The sequence below is a fragment of the Culex quinquefasciatus genome, chromosome 1 (genome assembly GCF_015732765.1).
Source record: "Culex quinquefasciatus strain JHB chromosome 1, VPISU_Cqui_1.0_pri_paternal, whole genome shotgun sequence".
NCBI classification, from domain to species: Eukaryota; Metazoa; Arthropoda; class Insecta; order Diptera; family Culicidae; genus Culex; species Culex quinquefasciatus.
In genome coordinates this window covers 32,526,248-32,540,243 of record NC_051861.1, presented here as the reverse complement: position 1 = coordinate 32,540,243, position 13,996 = coordinate 32,526,248, and the positions used below count along the sequence as shown (strand labels likewise).

The 13,996-nt window shown below is 43.7% G+C and overlaps 1 protein-coding gene across 1 annotated transcript in view; it reads left to right on the top strand.

The window, feature by feature from the left end:
- LOC6048165 (autophagy-related protein 2 homolog B) overlaps positions 1 to 13,996 on the top strand; it is a 72,069-nt gene that overhangs the window by 56,253 nt on the left and 1,820 nt on the right. Inside the window, 9 exon segments of the mRNA XM_038248543.1 lie at positions 1,159 to 1,261; positions 2,526 to 4,283; positions 4,285 to 4,755; positions 4,813 to 5,030; positions 5,189 to 5,433; positions 5,491 to 5,641; positions 5,701 to 6,266; positions 8,065 to 10,216; positions 10,277 to 10,431. Of these exon segments, the coding sequence (XP_038104471.1) occupies positions 1,159 to 1,261; positions 2,526 to 4,283; positions 4,285 to 4,755; positions 4,813 to 5,030; positions 5,189 to 5,433; positions 5,491 to 5,641; positions 5,701 to 6,266; positions 8,065 to 10,216; positions 10,277 to 10,431 (5,819 nt within the window).

The following is a 13,996-nucleotide window of genomic DNA, read 5'->3' as shown; positions in this document are numbered from 1 at the left end:
GTTTGATTATATGTTGGGCAACAAAAATTACGCTATTATGAAATGAATATTGCCTATTTTCTTTTCGACAACCTATTTTAACGATTTTTTTTGTTATATCATTTAAAAATATGATATTCACCATTTTTGTTTACCTTGACCAAATTGGATGAAAATTGAATTGATATAATTAAATTTATCAAAAAGTTGTTCGAGAAGAATTTGTTTAAAAATATTCAAGAAATAACTGTCAAAAAATATGGTTTAATTTCAACCATTTTTACACCATAAAAATTATTTTAATCTAATTAATTTAGAAGGACAGTTAACCATATAACTAAAATCATTCCATAAATGGAACCATGAAAAATCTAATGATGTTTACCCAAAGAATCCAACCATATTTCAAAAACTCGCTTCAAATTTTGTAAAATTATGAGTTTGCTTTCATGAAACAGTTTTTCAAGTTAAATAGCGCTAGAAATTAGATTTTTTAGGCAAATTCAATGAAGTTGAAAATACTTGTTCTGAAATAAGAAATTTGCCATTAAAAACATTATTTGTACATGATATTTTTTTTTTCTTTTCAACGTTATGGTCACTGAGACAAATTTATAAGCAATTTTATTTTTGTGGGGCACAGATTTTCACTGTCCAAAAACTTTGATTAAAATACTTTTTAACAAAAAATACTAATAATATTTTTGTTTGATTTGGTACGATTTGAAAGACAGCATAAAAAATAAGAAAACTTATAATATTTTCTCAAAATTGCATTTTTTTTTACAAGCATTCAAGCCATTCATTGATCCTCACACTGATTTTGGAAACAGGATCAGAATAATTTTCGCCAAATTTCAAATTTCCCGGGAATTCCCTGGATTTCCCGGGAAATTTGTTCCGAACTTCCCGTTTTCCGGGAATTTTTTAACCCCGGGAAATTGGACGCTCTAATTCCAGAATTTTAGTTTTTTCAATTTTCAAGGATTTTAAGGGAATTCTTTACCTTAAAAAAAGAATGAAGAACTTGCCGAATACAATATGTTTTATTTTAATTAAATATAGTACTGAATGAAATAGAATTTAAAATAACTTCTTTTTATTTGAAATTCAAAACAAAATTTCTATGTAGCACCTTTAAAATGTTGTCTAACACTTTTATTTTCTCTCTATTCCCAGTGCTGAACCGGATCAAAGCTAAACTGGTCAACACGGAAATCCGACTAGAATACCTGCCACCGGACAGCGATTGCGGGGTCGCACTTATAGTCAAAGTCAAGAGGTAAGTGACCAACTAATTTAGAATTTAACAAAAATTACCTGCGTGTCCTCAAAGTGCGCGCAATTTCAAGTGCTTCGAGATAACCCTGAGGATTACAATGTACTAATTCAGCGAACTGACCTATTTTCATGAAATTTGTTTTCTCTTGAACCATCATCGTGTGTGGCTTTGTGTGTGTGTGGGTAATGTAAACATAGCTGCTAACGAAATTTCGGTTTCACTTTCGATGTGGTGAGCTGCTGAAATCTCTCTTTATATACCATCCATTCAAACACGCAACTAACACACTCCTCACACCAAACGGATTTGCGATACTTGCGAGGTGATTATTATTATTTTTTGCTCATTTGAACAGCTGTTTGCAGCGTCGGACTTGGGCATGCTAAAATTTGGTTGAAAAGTTGTTATTATTTTCAAGATTCTTTTTAATTGAGAAATTTTGATTCAAAAAGATTTCAGGAAAACTACACCCGCATAAAAGAAATGTTGTGGAAATTATTATCCCGGTTTTACTACAACTAATGATTGCTTTTCTATCAAAATGAGCATGAAGTACGTTCAACAAATTTTGACAGCGATTTGCATTTCTCACCAATACACCTATACGTGCTCGTATATGGTGCACCTCGTCACCAATACACAAGGGGGATTTGGGTAAGAGAGAACTAGAATATATCCTTTTAATTATTTTTTTTTTATGAAAGACGAAAAATTTTAGTGATTTTAGATTTTCTCGAATCAAATACTTTTTTGTGAGTAGATATTTAATACGTTCGCCCTCTAATGAGTGGGGTGTGAAACACATTACTTTTTTGTTTGCCGCCGTCAGTTAGGCTGCGTTGGTGGGTAATTGTGTGTTTTGAGGCGTGCCTTCAATCACTCATTACCATCCACCGTACAGTTCGCAAACCGCAACTGAAGTAATCAGCGGGAAGTCCGAAGCTGGGCCGACGCTGGTGGTTACGCACTACGGAGGAGGAATAATTACGACGGCCTTTTTTATGGATTTGCTGGTTTGTTTTCATAGTTGAATTGTTATGGAAATTTATATCATCAATTGTGCGCATTTTTTTTTGTTAAAAAAAGACACTTTGACATTTTGACGGCCTCTACGCACTTCTCTGTTGATGCTCCACTTTTTTAATAGGATAAGGGAGACTTTCGCTTGAAATTGGACAGTCGTTACCAAGCATCATAGAAAATTACCAAATGCTTGCATGCCTTCAAACTGCGTCAAGCTAAACTTGCTTCTCTATTATTCCAGCATCGAGTACCAGAACGAAGCCGGCAGCGACCCGCCGGACCGTTCGGACGCTCCCACCTCGGGCAACGATGACCAGCAACAACAGTCCAAGCAAAAGTCCTTCCTGATCGCAACGCACGCAACTCACCACATCACGATGGAGGGCATCACATTCTACACGGAGGAGTTCCGGATACACAGCCCTCGGCGGCAGCAGCAGCAACAACGGCAGCGGCAGGAAACATGCGAAAAGTCGGTCGCGAGCGAACAGTTCCTCAGCACGATCTCGGACCTGCCCGATCCGATTAGTAGTTATACAAGCGTTTGTGATAATAGCGTTAGTGGAGCTAGTTTTAAGCAAAGTGATAGTGGAGAGGAGGGGGAGGAAGAGGAGGAGGAGGAGCAGATCGAGGTGTACCGGTCGGGGGAGATAATGGTGGGGAAGATTACGTCGAAGCAGGAGATTCGACTCAAGATGAAGCAGGCGGATAACTTGGCGGGGCCAAACGTGGAGTTGGAGATGTCGCTGGGAGGGCTACAGCTGTTTATGTCGCCAAGGCAGTTGCACTCAGTGGTGCTGCTGAGTGACACGTTGCTGGGGGTAAATGCGGCACCATCGACTCCCAAATGTTCGCCGCCGGATTTGAATACAGCGGCACCGGGTGGGAATAACGAGTATGATTTCAACAAGCACAACTTTAACCAGATGGGAGGAGGAGTTGGTATGAACCAGGGCTGGTCACTGGCGGATCCGATGCAGACAATAATTCAAGAGCAGGCGGCTCAGTTCATGGACGAGTGTTACGCCATTTCGGAGATGATCGAGTCCTCGAACAGCTCCATGACCAGCTCGTTTACGTCTTCCAGTGCGGCGTCGCGGACTACATCGGCGGCGAGTCGACGGCGCCAGATCAATCCGGACGCGGATGCGGACATTTCCAAGTTCAATGTCCGAGTGGCGGCCATCGCCGTGGTTCTTCTCCATGAGGATCTGCTGGTAGAGAGCAGTCAGTTCAGTTCTAACGAATCGCCGCTCAGTGAAGCGAGCGTCCAGCAGCTCCAGGCCAAGGCGGACCGGTTCTTCCGGTCAGTCGGCAATCTCGGCCTGGGGCTCGGTGCAAACGATATTCTAAACGCCGGCCTGATCATGGACTCCGGTTGTGATAGCAGCCATCTGCGTCTGCTGATGGCACCGATCATCGTGGAAGGAGAAGAACAACGAAACCGGCTCGGATCCGTTCTGCGGTTCTCGATATCGATCGCCCGGGCCGATCTCCGAGAAGTACTGACGGACGTGGCCGTTCCGTTGGTTGAGTTTTACCGGGAAAAGAGCTCAAGTGCACTGCCCAAACGGCCCGAAATCACGATCCAGTTCAAACAAACTTGCAACGCCCTCAAAGGATCCAGCGGAAAGCGATTCGCACCCCCCAAAACGGAACTTCACTTCTCCCTCGCACCGTTCCTGTCCGAGTTCGACATAACCATCCTGGACCGGATCAGTTCCCTGATCTACCACTTTCCCTTTGCTACTTACTACACCCAAACAACTCCAGTGAACTCCCCCGACTCACCAACCGGAACTTCCCGCAAGTTCGAACCCAAAACCGAACTTCACCTGGACGCCCCATCCATCGACTTCCGGCTGCGCTTCCCCATCCCAGACCTGCGACCAATCCACGACCCACAGCGCGTCCCCTGGTGGCGCCGCAACATCCGGCAAGACTTCATCCTGGTCAAACTGCAGCAGGTCCGCATCAACATCGGTCTGACGCCGCACCCTCTACGACATCGCCGCCAACGAAATCCAGCTGTTCTACCACGAGACTGAACTCAAGCACGACTGCGTCAACATCGGCAAAGCCGTCATGACCGACGGTGACAAGAAACCGGGCGTCGAATATCCGCGCATCGTAATCGAAATCCCTAGCGATGCCGCCATCCAGAAGCTGCAAGAAAACCCAACCAATCAACCGGACGGTCAGCGAAGACGCGGCGAAGAAAGTGACAGCGATCCGACGTCCGGCGAAAGCTTCGGCGTCACTACCGGCAAGAGCAAAGAGGACACTCCGTTCAGCGCGAAGCGGGTCTGCCGCGAAAGTGACACCCCGCACTCGAAGGCCTCGGTGGACGATCCGGAGACGCTGACGCTTCCTGGAGACGCGGAAGAGCTGCGCACGTTCTGCGATGCCGCGATGCGGCTGAGCAAGCTGCAGATCCGGATCGAGCTGCCCGTCGTCAGCTTGCAGTTGAAGTGAGTATCAACCATGATGTTCTTAACCTAGTCATAACCTCAAAACGCTTCCAACAGATCCAAACACCTGTACGAGGTCATCTACAACCGCATCAGCACCGACCTGCTGCTGTGGGAGCCGAGCGCACCGGCGGCGACGGCCGCCGCCGAAGCCAGTGCCAATGCGAGCGCGTCCCGGGTGGCGTTCCAGGAACCGCAGATCAACCTGGCCTCGATGGGCATGATGGACAGCATCTACGCGCCCTTTACCATGTGCCAGAGCGCGATTCAGCTGGGTGAGTAATGTGGCAATTGATTCATAGTGAAGTTCGTGCTGAATTTTTGCTTCTTCTGCTGCGGAAAATACATCCTGATTGCTAGTATAAAAGCTTTATACTAACATTCGTAGTGAATTTCAAAATAGTCTATCAAACGATCTCCTTCAAATTTTCAGATTCCAGCTCGTCCGCGACCAACTCGGAGTCGGAGTCCGACTCGGACGGAATCTTCTACTCGGTTTACGACCGCAGCGGACGTAATCCGGCCCAGCAGTCCCATCACCAGCACCACCACCAGCAACAAAACCGAAGGCACCAGGCGTCGTCCCATCGAAAGGCGTCCTTTGTGGACCGGAGCAACGCGATCGCGTTCCAGCTCAACATTGGCCAGGGCATGCTGACGATGTTCGCTCCAGTGCGGGTATGTTTAGCAGGGTCAAACTACTGAGAATGGATTCATCAAGTTTTGTTGTTTCAGGACGCCCAGAACCACGTGATTCCGGGACAGCTCGGCGAGTTCATCATCAAGCTGCAGTCGACGTACATCTTCTCGGTGAACGGCTTTCACGGCAACTCCAACCTTGGCTACCTTTGTATCCAGGGCAAGGCAGCGGATATCTACCATTGTGGTAAGTTCCTAGTTGCTATTGTTCTCACCTGCATTAACCTCATTAACCCATTCCAACAGGGCTCATACCAACCCCGGCCAACAATCCACCGCTTCGGCTGGTCAACAGCGTGCTTCCAGCGTACATCCTCAGCACTCTCTATCCAACGCCTCGAAACCTAACCCCACACGAGCAGCGAGGCTGTCCAAACCGGGAAATGTTCTCGCTGGCTATCCAAATCAAAGCGCTCCCCGAGCAGAGCATCAAGCGCATCCGGATGTCGGCCGGCATTCAACTGACCACGCTTCGGCACCACTCGACCCTTCCGCAGCACTCGTGGCTCACCCAGCTGCAGGACATGTTCGACGTGGTGGACTATCCCGTCCAGGGCTACACGCCGCTCGGGGTCATCACCGAGATGCACCTGCACCTGTGGGACTGTGCCATCGACTATCGGCCGCTGTATTTCCCGTACCGGGCGGTCATCACCGTGAGCTCGTTCATGATCAGCAGCAACATTGCGGCGGAGTGTACGGGATTGACGTTGCGGTTTATCGCGGAAGATGCGACGCTCAGTCTGGCGCCGCAGATTGTTCCGGTAGCGGGGAGTGACGAGCCGAAGAAGGTCGCGAAAGAGGACAATAAGGTAAGGAAAATTGACGTTCGACCAGGAAAGCTGCCAGTCAGTCTGCCTTTTTGACGTGTATTTTTGACAGTTGCTCGGTTTTCTGCCTTTTTATTTTCTGCCATTTCATGTTTTTTGCCGATCAACTTATTTCTTCCGCAAACATTTTCTCCCTTTTCTGAATTCTGCTATTGAAACTTCCTGCCAAACCACCTTTTCTGACGAATAAATTTTGTTGTCTTTCTGTCTATAATTTTTTTTATCCCTTAATTTTTCTGTTTTTTACAAATTTGTCCTTTTAATAATTTTCTGCCGATTAAATTTTCTGCTTATTCACCCTTTCTGTTGATCAACTTTTTCTGCCGATTATTATTCCTGTCGCTTAGTCATTCTGCCGATTAAATCTTTTACCTAAATAACTTTACCCCATTTAACCCTTTCTGTAGAATATTTTTTCTGCATTTTGATCATTGTCTGCCGGTGGATACATTTTTACGAAAATTCTTCTTGCCATTTTTTTTTGTTATTGAACCTGTATGCTGATCGGGGTCCTCGTGGCGCGGTGGTTAGCGGCTTCGGCTGCCGATCGCTAAGTTGCTGTGGGGCGCGGGTTCGATTCCCGCTTTATCCTCCTGGCCTTCTATCGGATGGGGAAGTAAAACGTCGGTCCATTTGCGTAAAAGAGGTTTTGGGTGACTCACCACAGATAACCATCGGACGCCTAGAAATGAGCAGAAACTTGCAATAGAGACCACAAAAGACCCGGGGGTCGTTAAAGTGGATTGCTTTGCTTTGCTGATAAAATAATTCAGCCACTATGTTTTTTGTCTTTCCTTCCTGTTCAATTTTTCGTGTCGATTACATATTCTTCTTTTGTATTATTTGCTGTAAAAAAATGCATTTAAACCATGTTTCTGCTAAATAAGTTATAATTTGCTGCTGGTTGAGTCATTCTGCCCAAAAAAATACTGCCATTGAATTTTCAGTTGATTGGCCCTTTTTGTTCGTCAACATTTTCCTGCCTTTTTAAAATTCCGCTTCTATTTTTCTCCTTTTTCTACTGACTCTCTTTCGAATACAAAACTGCCTTTTGATCCTTTCTCCCTATTGACTTTTTCTGACTATAACATTCCAGTAATGCCAAATGAAATTCATGCATTTAAATCATTCTGCCTTTCAATTTTATGCCAAACGTACGTATGTTTTCTGTCGAAGAATTTCCAACGTTCTAATGATTCTGCCTTTTAGTTTCTCGTTTGTTGGTCTTCTGCTGATTATATTTTTCTGCCGAATAATTTTCTTGGAATATAAATCATTTTACCATTTAATTATCTGCCTATTGATCCATTCTGCCGATCAACCTTTGATACTGAATAATTTTCCTGTATTTTGATACTGCGATCACATATTTATGTCGAAAATTATTTCTGCTTTTCAACGATCTAATGGTCTATCATTTCTGTCGATCATTTTTGACTAGCTTTGAAATTCCGCTTCATTCTACCTCGCTCCGCAACAAAAGCTTTGAAATTCCGCTTCATTTTGTCTGACTGATAGACTCTGACATTTGAAATTCTGCCAATCCGTTTTCTGCCTATTGAAACATTCTGCAGCGCGGCATTCTGCCGATCGATTTGTTTGCCCATTGACCCACCCTCTCTGTTCATGACATAACAATTTTAGACGACGTCATTTCATTTGACAGACAAACAAACGCATATTGTTTCACTCATGAGACTTTGACCACCACTGGAAACGTACACCCAACATCCTCCGGAATTGTAACCAAGACTTTCCTTCGCTCATTCAATACCAACAGGTCACGGTGGTCCCGTCCAACGACCTGGTGTGCCTGGTAGAGCTGGGCCTGTTCGAGATATCGCTCCGGTTGAACGAGAAGGCGACCAGTTCGTTCCCCAAGTTTGACCTGCGGACGGCCATCAACGATGTGCACGTGCGAACCTGTGCCGATTCTGGCCGGGCCCTCGCTCAACTGATTGGCTATCTGGCCTCGGAGGGTGATCTGGTGGTGCAGGATGACGGATCTAGTGAGATCGGAGATGACACCAGTAGCGTTGGGGGGCTTCCGATGGGATCGGAACGGGAGGCGGATCTGTTGCCGGTTAAGCCGAGCCAGTCGGCGCCGGAAGTGACGCCGAAGCAGCAGCAACGGGTTAATACGTTGATGGCTGAGGCGATGGAGGAGAGCATGTCGCTGCAGAGTACGTTCAGTGATTCTTCGAGGGATGATCAGCTGCTGGCCGACGGGGAGGGCGTTGAGGTGTTCTTCTTTCCGGATGAGGATCAGAATCGGGCGGCGGCGAGGAAGAAGCTGGTCAACAACTTGGTGTCGGATCACAGCAATAAGAGGCGGTTCACTTCGGATGATGATTCGTTGAGCATCGATGAGGGGTCCAGCGTGCCGTCTTCGTACCAGGACGATGATCACTACTTGAAGCAGCGGCAGTTTGACGATCGCTCCGAGGATACCGGATCGGTGAATACGGAAATGCGGGAGCTGCTCAACTTTGAGTGTTCGGTGATGGGAATGCAAAAGGAGCAGGAGGACGATGAAGCTGTGGAAGCGCTGCCACAAGTGACAATGGATTTGGGGGATGTGCGGAAGCATCCGACCAACGTGGACAGTAAGGCCGCATCGGGCGTCGCAAGGAAGGTCAGTTCGGACACGGATGAAGATTTCTGTTTCATTGCCGACGAGGAACGGCCTCACTGTAGCAACCAGGAAGTCCCGGTGCTGGAAGAACCCATCCGCATCGTGGACAACCACTTTAGTGTTCCATCGGGCAAGCCCGACTTGCTGCTTGCTCCGCAAGGTTTCCCGATGGCTGTCACTCGCTACACCATCTGTGAGATGTCTGTAACGTGGCATCTGTACGGAGGTCATGACTTCCAAACCGAAGAGGACCGCAAGAAGCCCAAGGTGAAAAAGTCGGAACACAGTTTTGCCCACCTGCCAATGTCGGAAGCCTACAAGAGCGGGGTCAGCTACTCGAAGGGTTCACCAGCGGTCACGTTTGGACCCGTAACCCAAAAGCAAACCTGGAAGAGTCGCGGCGGTCTCGAGCGCAAGCATGACGTCATGATGGAGGTTCAGATCAACAAGGTCAAGTTCTCACACGAAGTGTACCCACCAAACGCGGAGCAGGCCTCCCGTCAGGTGCTACTCATCACGGAGCTGGAAATCTGGGACCGACTCGCCATCTCGGACATCAAGAAATTCCTCTACCAGTCCAGCGTGGGTCAACGCCCGAGCAAGGGCAACAACCACATGGTGGTCGTCAAGGCGCTTCACCTTCGCCCAAACCCGGTTCTTCCGGCGCAGGAATGCTGCCTTCGCATCTCGATCCTCCCAATCCGACTCAACATCGACCAAGACTCGCTCCTCTTCCTGGTCAACTTCTTCAACCTGCTCGGCGGTGGTGGTGACCTCAGCGAAACCACCGAAACAGGCAAGTACCAGCAAACCTCTAGTCGGGCCAGCCAATCTTCCACGACTCCCTCGCACCAACCTCCGGTCATGATGGTGGAACTTCCGGAAGCGGCCCAGGAACTTGCCGCCCGCAAGCTCGTCTCCGAAAATCTAATGCTGCTCATCGAAGAGGAGGAAAAGAACAAAGAGAACCCGCAGGACACCGGCACCGAAATGGGCGACGACTCGCCCCCGATCTACTTCCGGAACGTGATCTTCGGCCCGGACGTGCCCATCCGGATCGACTACCACGGCAAGCGCGTTGAACTGTCCCACGGACCGCTGGCCGGACTGTTGATGGGACTGGGCCAGCTGCAGTGCTCGGAGATCAAGCTGAAAAAAATCTCCTACCGGCACGGAATTCTGGGCGTTGACCGTCTGCTGAACTTCCTGCTGCAGGAGTGGCTCCAGGACATCAAGAAGAAGCAACTGCCGAAGATTCTGGGCGGTGTCGGGCCGATGTACTCGCTGGTGCAACTCTGTAAGATAACTTCTCCGAATGTCTATTTCAAGTAGAACTAATGTCTTGTATCTGTTTCAGTCCAAGGTATTTGGGATCTGTTCTGGCTGCCGATCGAGCAGTATCAAAAGGACGGACGGATCGTGCGGGGGCTGCAGCGCGGAGCGCAAAGCTTTACGGCTAGGACGGCACTGGCGGCGCTCGAAATTACCACACGGATCATTCATTTGCTGCAGGTGGGTGAATCGTAAATTTTTTCAAGCTGTGCTTGCATTTTTAAAATGGCTGGTTATTACGATTAATGTACTGAAAAATCGTTACTTGATCCACCTTTAGGTGGTTGGTGCCTTCCTCTCATTTACAGAGTGATTCCAACCCCCCCTAAAGTGTCCACATGGTTTATGGATCTCCCCTAACGTGATCGCAGCACCTAAGGTCCTAATAAAAATAAGTGATGAGTAAAAAAACAGACTACCTACAGACTTTTTGTCAAGATTATACATACACCGCCTTTGAGGAAAATGGCATCCCTCTTCACGGCTTTTTCATGGCGATCAGACCCGACCATTTGAGGTTATGTAAATTCAGACCATTTTTTAAACTGCTTGTAATTTTAGATGGGTAAGTCAGATCTTGAGAATTCTTAATCCACAAGAAAGGTCATTTCAGAGCCTTTCTAATATAATATGGCAGGTTTTCATGCAAAACCTCCCATTATTTCCCTTTTTTAAGAAAACAGCTGAAATTCTGATCAATTTTTAATCTGTCGTCGACGTGCCATCCAAACTGCGATCCTACGGGATGTGCTTGTCAAATCAAATTATCAACTTTCCCGTCAAGTAAACTTTATTGTTAGTGTTCACACATAGCTTAATAACATGTATTGGCTATGAAATGTGATAGCACACTTTAATGCGTTTGACATTTTATCTATTAGTGAAACTGTATAAACTCTCGATGGAAGAAGGGTTTTATTTTACTTTCAACTGAAACAGAACAAAATTTTTGAACTAAAAATTACACACGATTTTCCACTGAATTTTTTTGTTTAAACCATTTATATCTCGACTAAAAATTAAATCTTTAAAAATAAAAAAATGTTTGACCCCAAAAAGTGATCGCGTGCTTTAAAGCATTTGATGATTTTTCTGTGAATGTATGAGTGAACTCTCGCAGAAAACAAGAGGAACTTTCGAAGAGACTGCATTTCTATCTTGCTCGATTTATAACGTAACGCAAAATTTTAATTTTGAAGGTTAAGGGAGTGTCCTTCATAGCGTTACGCTAAATTTGAATTTAGAAAAAAAAATCAGAAAATAAAAAAAATCAAGCAGTCGAAAATGTCAAAGTTCAGAAATTAAAAAAAAAATGTGTGAGACTATGGGTTTCTAACTAACTAACAAACTCTAGAAATAAACAAAACTCGTCAGGGTGCATCGATGCAGCAAAAAGTTCCCCTGTATTGTTTTAATGCTCTGATGGTTCTGTGTCATGACACTTTAAGAAAAATCGTGGATTATTATTTATTTAGTTGAGTTGGTTTCCCAATAAATAATTCCACGACTCTTAACTAGGGGAAATTCTCGTATCTTTGGCAGGTTAAGCACTCGCTCCTAACTCCATCCAATTTGCTGATTTTCACTATTTAAACAACTAATTTTGCAAAACTTTTGATAGAAACTTGCTTGCTCACTTCTTATTGAGCTATTTATCACTCGATTTCAGTTGAAATCGCTTTTAATGAGCTTTAATTGAATGTCAAAGTTCTGACCTGCCAACATTAGAGGCACGCTGGAATTAGATGCTGTTCCCCTAACAGAGATTCTGATACAAAAAAAAAGAAACTAACTCTCAGCTTTGAAAGAGTTGAGGAAGTATTAGACTATGACAAACAAACAAACAAACTCGCGTTTATTGACAGTTTGACAGTTTGCCTGCTTTGTTTGTTTGCCGGAATTTGTTCGCAGAAACGTCATCCTGCATACATATTTCGTTGTTTGGGAGTTTGCCGCAAACAAGTTTGCGCGTTTGTTTGTTTGTCATAGTCTATTATAGGGCGTCCAATTTTCCCGGGTTTTGAATTTCCCGGGAAACGGGAAAAATATTTTTGAAATCCCGGGAATTCCCGTGATCCCGGGAAATTTTTTAAGCAGTCATAAAATGTATGTTTTCATAATATTTGATATGTTTTCAAGCTCAATAATAATAATTGGTGACAATCTACACTTCAATCTAAACAAGGACGACAGTTTTTAAATAACTTAAAAGAAATAAAAATTGTTTTTTTTTATTTAAAAAAAAAGTTCAAATTTAAATTTTCAATGTTATTCAATTTAAATAAGCGTTTTATAAATAAATTTCTTCTATATATTTTAATATATGCCATAACTAGAAAAGCTAGACAAATTTCTTTGAAAATATCTACAAAAACGAAAAGCGACAACAACACAAGAGTTTTTTTTTTTGAAAAAAAAGTTCCTATAAGCTATTGTCCTTCATATTTAAAAAAACAGTCAATGCAAAATTTTAGATAACTGTTGAATGTTTTATTTTATATAAAACATATTTTAATAATTCTCTTTAAGTTACTACCGTCAACTAGGGAAAATCAGGAATAGAAGCTGAAAAGGTACAGGAGATTTCAGAGCAATACATTTGGAAATCGGTGTACTAATTTTTTTTCTGTTCCTGTTTTAACCAATGTTATTCAAAACACGATGCATTTTTTTTCTTAAATAGCTGTCTTATTTCGTTACTTGCCCCAAAATCCGGAGTTTAATGAAAAATAATTTAAGATGATTATTTTCAATTATAATATCATAAATATAAATATGGTAAATAGTCTTCAAAAATACGAAATATTAAATAGAAAATATTTATTGCGCCAGGCATTTTGCGGATCTATGACTAAATTATAATCAATTTTCTCTTATCAGTCAAATTAAAGCTGATATATTATTGCGGGCGTCAATAATTAGAGTTCACGCGCGTTGATACGACCGCAGGATAATGGTCGCATGACAACCGTAGAACAAAATTTTGGCTGTTGTCAAAGGTTGCCTTGAGTTTTCAGCTGACTTTTTGGAAATTATTCAAAACAAACCAAGTTGACAGCCAAACCAACGTAGAATTTCAGTTCAACTTGCTGATTTTTACACCGCGGTAGTTAGGCGGCTATAATCTCCTGCCACTCACAGCGAAGGAAAAACGTGATTTTATCTCGCAATAAGCAATATGCCGAATACAAATTTTAATGCTTTAAAGTTCGTATCGATTACTATGTATTTTACTGTTCATCTATTTCTACAACAAAATTTGAATTTTCAGACCAAAATTTGTTTTTTTTTTCAATTTCGGGAATTCCCGGGACAAATTATGAAAATTCCCGGGATTCGGGAATTCCCGGTTTTGGAAAAATCCCGGGATTTTTGTCCCGGGAATTCCCGGGATGGACGCACTAGTCTATTACCTCCTTAAGTAAATTTTTGACAAGATAGCGTTATTCAACAATTAAAAAAATATAAATATCAATAATTTAAAAAAATGGAAATTTTAACTATACTAAAAGTAAATGTTTCCAAAATAAATAAAAAATGGAAAATACTGAAGTTTGAAATTTTGGATTGTTTTCAATTGTTTAAACTTCTATTTCCATGGAAATTTTGTTTTGCCCCCTAATTTTTCAGACCAATTTTAAAGGAGGAGAGGGGGGGGGGGGGAGTGACATAAACTTTGAAAAATATTTGCAACGGCCTAGTTTAAAAAATCTTAATTGTAAACTCAAGAAATATATCAATTAAA